Below are 7,670 nucleotides of genomic sequence, written 5' to 3' on the forward strand. Positions count from 1 at the left end.
ACAAAGGTCCTCACATGACACAATATACCCTGCGTGAGAGTCAGTAGGTGACGGATACAAAGGTCCTCACATGACACAATATACCCTGTGTGAGAGTCAGTAGGTGACGGGTACAAAGGTCCTCACATGACACAATATACCCTGTGTGAGAGTCAGTAGGTGACGGGTACAAAGGTCCTCACATGACACAATATACCCTGTGTGAGAGTCAGTAGGTGACGGGTACAAAGGTCCTCACATGACACAATATACCCTGTGTGAGAGTCAGTAGGTGACGGGTACAAAGGTCCTCACATGACACAATATACCCTGCGTGAGAGTCAGTAGGTGACGGGTACAAAGGTCCTCACATGACACAATATACCCTGTGTGAGAGTCAGTAGGTGACGGGTATAAAGGTCCCTACATCACACAATATACCCTGTGTGAGAGTCAGTAGGTGACGGGTACAAAGGTCCTCACATGACACAATATACCCTGTGTGAGAGTCAGTAGGTGACGGGTACAAAGGTCCTCACATGACACAATATACCCTGTGTGAGAGTCAGTAGGTGACGGGTACAAAGGTCCTCACATGACACAATATACCCTGTGTGAGAGTCAGTAGGTGACGGGTATAAAGGTCCTCACATGACACAATATACCCTGTGACAGAGCCAGTAGGTGACGGGTACAAAGGTCCTCACATGACACAATATACCCTGTGTGAGAGTCAGTAGGTGACGGGTATAAAGGTCCCTACATCACACAATATACCCTGTGTGAGAGTCAGTAGGTGACGGGTACAAAGGTCCTCACATGACACAATATACCCTGTGTGAGAGTCAGTAGGTGACGGGTACAAAGGTCCTCACATGACACAATATACCCTGTGTGAGAGTCAGTAGGTGACGGGTACAAAGGTCCTCACATGACACAATATACCCTGTGTGAGAGTCAGTAGGTGACGGGTACAAAGGTCCTCACATGACACAATATACCCTGTGTGAGAGTCAGTAGGTGACGGGTACAAAGGTCCTCACATGACACAATATACCCTGTGTGAGAGTCAGTAGGTGACGGGTATAAAGGTCCCTACATCACACAATATACCCTGTGTGAGAGTCAGTAGGTGACGGGTATAAAGGTCCCTACATCACACAATATACCCTGTGTGAGAGTCAGTAGGTGACGGGTACAAAGGTCCTCACATGACACAATATACCCTGTGTGAGAGTCAGTAGGTGACGGGTACAAAGGTCCTCACATGACACAATATACCCTGTGTGAGAGTCAGTAGGTGACGGGTATAAAGGTCCCTACATCACACAATATACCCTGTGTGAGAGTCAGTAGGTGACGGGTATAAAGGTCCTCACATGACACAATATACCCTGTGTGAGAGTCAGTAGGTGACGGGTATAAAGGTCCCTACATCACACAATATACCCTGTGTGAGAGTCAGTAGGTGACGGGTATAAAGGTCCTCACATCACACGATATACCCTGTGACAGAGCCAGTAGGTGACGGGTACAAAGGTCCTCACATGACACAATATACCCTGTGTGAGAGTCAGTAGGTGACGGATACAAAGGTCCTCACATGACACAATATACCCTGTGTGAGAGTCAGTAGGTGACGGGTACAAAGGTCCTCACATGACACAATATACCCTGTGTGAGAGTCAGTAGGTGACGGGTACAAAGGTCCTCACATGACACAATATACCCTGTGTGAGAGTCAGTAGGTGACGGGTACAAAGGTCCTCACATGACACAATATACCCTGTGACAGAGCCGGTAGGTGACGGATACAAAGGTCCTCACATGACACAATATACCCTGTGTGAGAGTTAGTAGGTGACGGATACAAAGGTCCTCACATGACACAATATACCCTGTGTGAGAGTCAGTAGGTGACGGGTATAAAGGTCCCTACATCACACAATATACCCTGTGTGAGAGTCAGTAGGTGACGGGTACAAAGGTCCTCACATGACACAATATACCCTGTGTGAGAGTCAGTAGGTGACGGGTACAAAGGTCCTCACATGACACAATATACCCTGTGACAGAACCAGTAGGTGACGGGTACAAAGGTCCTCACATGACACAATATACCCTGTGACAGAGCCAGTAGGTGACGGGTACAAAGGTCCTCACATGACACAATATACCCTGTGACAGAGCCAGTAGGTGACGGGTACAAAGGTCCTCACATGACACAATATACCCTGTGTGAGAGTCAGTAGGTGACGGGTACAAAGGTCCTCACATGACACAATATACCCTGTGTGAGAGTCAGTAGGTGACGGGTATAAAGGTCCTCACATGACACAATATACCCTGTGACAGAGCCAGTAGGTGACGGGTACAAAGGTCCTCACATGACACAATATACCCTGTGTGAGAGTCAGTAGGTGACGGGTACAAAGGTCCTCACATGACACAATATACCCTGTGTGAGAGTCAGTAGGTGACGGGTACAAAGGTCCTCACATGACACAATATACCCTGTGTGAGAGTCAGTAGGTGACGGGTACAAAGGTCCTCACATGACACAATATACCCTGCGTGAGAGTCAGTAGGTGACGGGTATAAAGGTCCTCACATGACACAATATACCCTGTGTGAGAGTCAGTAGGTGACGGGTATAAAGGTCCCTACATCACACAATATACCCTGTGTGAGAGTCAGTAGGTGACGGGTACAAAGGTCCTCACATGACACAATATACCCTGTGTGAGAGTCAGTAGGTGACGGGTATAAAGGTCCCTACATCACACAATATACCCTGTGTGAGAGTCAGTAGGTGGCATTATACACCGTCTGAGTAAAAGGTGATGCCTGAAATGATTCAAGAGGAAGGTGTCGTTTTGGACAAAAATACTCTCTACAAGTGCAGATAATGATTATGAAAGTAGATCAGACTTTAGCGGTTTGTCTCACACTTCCAGCAGAATCGTTTACATATTGCTATAACTGTATCTGTACAGGACGATGTGTAGTAACCTAATGGTTAAAACGTTGGGCTCTTTAACCCCAAGAGGGGCGGTGGGGTAACCTAATGGTTAAAACGTTGGGCTCTTTAACCCCAAGAGGGGCGATGGGGTAACCTAATGGTTAAAACGTTGGGCTCTTTAACCCCAAGAGGGGCGGTGGGGTAGCCTAATGGTTAAAGCGTTGGGCTCTTTAACCCCAAGAGGGGCGGTGGGGTAACCTAATGGTTAAAACGTTGGGCTCTTCACCCCAAGAGGGGCGGTGGACTAACCTAATGGTTAAAACGTTGGGCACTTTAACCCCAAGAGGGGCGGTGGGGTAGCCTAATGGTTAAAGCGTTGGGCTCTTCACCCCAAGAGGGGCGGTGGGGTAGCCTAATGGTTAAAGCGTTGGGCTCTTCACCCCAAGAGGGGCGGTGGGGTAACCTAAAGGTTAAAGCGTTGGGCTCCTCACCCAAAGAGGGGCGGTGGGGTAGCCTAAAGGTTAAAGCGTTGGGCTCTTCACCCCAAGAGGGGCGGTGGGGTAACCTAAAGGTTAAAGCGTTGGGCTCTTCACCCCTAAGAGGGGCGGTGGGGTAACCTAAAGGTTAAAGCGTTGGGCTCTTCACCCCAAGAGGGGCGGTGGGGTAACCTAAAGGTTAAAGCGTTGGGCTCTTCACCCCTAGAGGGGCGGTGGGGTAGCCTAAAGGTTAAAGCGTTGGGCTCTTCACCCCAAGAGGGGCGGTGGGGTAACCTAAAGGTTAAAACGTTGGGCTCTTCACCCCTAAGAGGGGCGGTGGGGTAACCTAATGGTTAAAACGTTGGGCACTTCATCCCTAAGAGGGGCGGTGGGGTAACCTAATGGTTAAAACGTTGGGCTCTGCACCTCCAAGAGGGGCGGTGGGGTAACGTAATGGTTAACAATGTTGGGCTCTTCACCTCCAAGAGGGGCGGTGGGGTAACCTAATGGTTAAAACGTTGGGCTCTTTACCCCAAGAGGGGCGATGGGGTAACCTAATGGTTAAAACGTTGGGCTCTTCATTCCAAGAGGGGCGGTGGGGTAGCCTAAAGGTTATAAACGTTGGGCTCTTCACCTCCAAGAGGGGCGGTGGGGTAGCCTAAAGGTTAAAAACGTTGGGCTCTTCACCTCCAAGAGGGGCGGTGGGGTAGCCTAAAGGTTAAAACGTTGGGCTCTTCACCTCCAAGAGGGGCGGTGGGGTAGCCTAAAGGTTAAAACGTTGGGCTCTTCACCTCCAAGAGGGGCGGTGGGGTAGCCTAAAGGTTATAAACGTTGGGCTCTTCACCTCCAAGAGGGGCGGTGGGGTAGCCTAAAGGTTAAAAACGTTGGGCTCTTCACCTCCAAGAGGGGCGGTGGGGTAGCCTAAAGGTTAAAAATGTTGGGCTCTTCACCTCCAAGAGGGGCGGTGAGGTAGCCTAAAGGTTAAACATGTTGGGCTCTTCACCTCCAAGAGGGGCGGTGGGGTAGCCTAAAGGTTAAAAACGTTGGGCTCTTCACCTCCAAGAGGGGCGGTGGGGTAGCCTAATGGTTAAAGTGGGGGACTCGTCACCCCTAGAGGGGCGGTGGGGTAGCCTAAAGGTTAAAGCGTCGGGCTCGTTACATCGAAGACCCTTGATAGTGCTGATATATTGCTTAAAGTGGCGTAAAACCAAACCCAGTCAGTCAGTCAACCAGACTCTGCTATACAGTCTAAAATGACCAAGACCGCAGAAAAGCAGTTGGGCGCCAGTGCACGGCACAACGCAGTACAGTCCCTCATCTTGTTGAATTACGACAATGCCATTCTGCCTGTCAGATGTCAGCATGAGGCGTTAACAAGCTGAACGGCGAGTCCTTCCCTCTCTCCCTTACGGGCAGTGCACTCTTGAATGTAAAGGTGGTGGTTATTATTTACTTTGAGCCCGTTTCGTGTGTCCCCCAACTTGATAATACTTGACGAAAGCAGCCCAACATCAAACTCACACATTCACTTATACGACCATAGATAGGAAATAGACGCAGGAATCCACAAACATCGGGTAAATCCACCGCACATATGAGAAACCTATAAAGCTTTTAAAATCTACCACATATTTGAATCCACCAGAGATCTGACTCGAATGTTACTGGCTACTCTCAGTGTTTACGGCAAGGTTGAACCAATCTGAGTCTAATCACTATGATGAGCTACAAGTCTGAAGATGTTACCTACCGTCTGTGCACCGAATCTCCCACACACACCACAGAATAACCAGGCAACAAACCACAGCGTTCATGGTCCCACAGACTGTGACAAGACGTCCTCCTGAACGGCACACAGACACAATGTCACGACAACACATCAGCTTGGTGCTGACTGCAGGGAGCTTTGGTTAATACTCTAATTACGCTAATCAAGATGTCGTTAACTTACTAAGTAGTATGTGAAAGTTGGTACGTTAAGCGTGAGACTGGTGGGCCTGAAAGCACCATGAGGTATGAGACGAGGTGGTATAGCGGCGAAGTCGTTAGGGCAATTATTGACTGAAGTCAGTCTCATTCAGAAGTCACTTTACATGATGGATTTCCTGGACGCTGATCTACTTGAACACAACGCTCATCTACACCCAGCTCAATATCACGACAAACCGAGACCTTTGGAGTTACGTCTCTTAGTTGTACCAGAATCCTATGGTCGTGGGTTGGAATCCAAAATACCTCCTGATCACGTTAAACTGACGACATGAGGGCCTTTAGAGTTACCTCGCTTAGTTGTGCCAGAATCCTATGGCCGTGGGTTGGAATCCAAAATACCTCCTGATCACGTTAAACCGACGACATGGGGGCCTTTAGAGTTACCTGGCTTAGTTGTGCCAGAATCCTATGATCGTGGGTTGGAGTCTAAGACATGCATCACAGCGGGAGTTTCTCCCACATCAAGCTGGCATGCGATAATATATACTGTATATAACATACCCATGCTCATAACGGTTGTCACCCCCTCTTTGATTACTAAGTGTATGTGCTTAACGGTTTTTCAGTTTTCATTTGTTAATCCCTTCATTTTGTTTAATGACCTTATTGAAACTCAGTTATGTTACTAACATTAAATAATTGTTTAAAGAACTTTGTATGGCTACGGTTTCAGAAAAAGATCACCCAAAGACATGCTCCCCTCAAAATCTTTACACGTCAGACTGACTTGTAAATAAGCTAGTTTTATTTAATACAAAATTTGTTGCAGATTTGAATATTGAGGATAAATGTCTCAGAACATTCAGTTGTCAGGAACATGATAGTCAGTAGCGATAAGGAGCAGCATTGTCATCCTGCAGCAGGAACTTGTTGCCGTATACTTGTCGTGCATGTGGCATCCAATGGGTTTCCAAAATGTCCCTGTACGTCGCTTGAGTGACGTTTCCATGAACAACACGATATTCTGTTTTACCATTGTTTTGAATCCCACCCCATACCAAAACAGAACCACCGCAGTTCGCAACGTAACCTTCCACACAGTCTGCTACAAATCTTTCTCCAGCTAATCGTCGAACTCGCATTCTTCCATTCACCGTATGTAGAAGAAGTCTGGATTCATCAGAAAAGATGGCATGACGCCAATGTTGTAACGTTATGCTACGATGACATTGAGCCCAGTCAAGTGGACGTTGCTTATGCAGAGCTGTTAGAGGTGGTCGACGCACAGGTCTTCTTGCTTTGTACCCCCTCTCCAGTAGCCTACGGTTGACTGTTTGCCTTAGCAACAAGTTAACAAGAACACCCCACCTTTCTCTTAACCTGGCAGATAAACGTCGATGTCGACGTACAAGGCGGAAGAGAACCCTGTCGTCCCTTGCGTCAGTTTATCGGGGACTACCTGTAGACTTTTTGGGTACTAATGATTGACGATTTCAGTGCAACTCTTTATCCCCTGTACACTTCTAACGCTTACGTGCAACTCACGGCTTATGGCACGGTTGGTAACGCCAGATATTCCTACAATCTGGTTACGTAATGCAAGTGACAATGGTGCTGGCATTGTATTTTGCATAAAATTCTGTTTTACAAATCGAAAGTAGGTATGCACTCAAGCATATGAAATTGAACAGTAGGCAGGTTTTCTACATGCCAGAATAACGCTGCTTGCTTTTTCAATGACTCACTACAAACCTGTGGAGACGCGCTTGGACACACATTTTCATCAGACAAACACAAAAATGTACACAATAGTGAGTGAGTGAGTTTAGTTTTACGACGCACTCAGCAATATTCCAGCTATATGGCTGCGGTCTGTAAATAATCTGGACCAGACAATCCAGTGATCAACAGCATGAGCATCGATCTGCACAATTGGGAACAGATGACACGTGTCAACCAAGTCAGCGAGCCTGACCACCCGATCCTGTTAGTCGCCTCTTATGACAAGCATGGGTTACTGAAGGCACATTCTAACCCGTATCTTCACGGGTGTTGGATACAATATATTGCATGAATGTGAGAAAATATGGTTATCTACAGGGGATGACAACCATTATGAGCAGGAGTATAATAATGATAATAATGTATCCATTTATATAGCGCCAAACTCCACACTGGGTATGCTCATATCGCTAACAAACAATAGCACAGCACATTAGTACCCCGGTTAACCCAAGCTGCCTGTTAGGCGCTAGAAGGTTATAGTCACATGACTTATCCCACCGGGTACCCATTTTTCTGCTGGGTGAACAGAGGCAATT

The 7,670-nt window shown here is 47.5% G+C and overlaps 1 protein-coding gene across 1 annotated transcript in view; it reads right to left on the reverse strand.

The window, feature by feature from the left end:
- LOC124289360 overlaps window positions 1-5,281 on the reverse strand; it is a 45,707-nt gene extending 40,426 nt beyond the window's left edge. Inside the window, exon 1 of the mRNA XM_046725980.1 lies at window positions 5,168-5,281. Coding sequence (XP_046581936.1) covers window positions 5,168-5,231 — 64 coding nt within the window. The 5' untranslated portion in view covers window positions 5,232-5,281. The remainder of the gene's footprint in view (window positions 1-5,167) is intronic.
- Window positions 5,282-7,670: the final 2,389 nt, after the last annotated feature.

Source organism: Haliotis rubra, unplaced genomic scaffold (assembly GCF_003918875.1).
Source record: "Haliotis rubra isolate DU_JTF1 unplaced genomic scaffold, ASM391887v1 Scf1119, whole genome shotgun sequence".
Lineage (NCBI taxonomy): Eukaryota > Metazoa > Mollusca > Gastropoda > Lepetellida > Haliotidae > Haliotis > Haliotis rubra.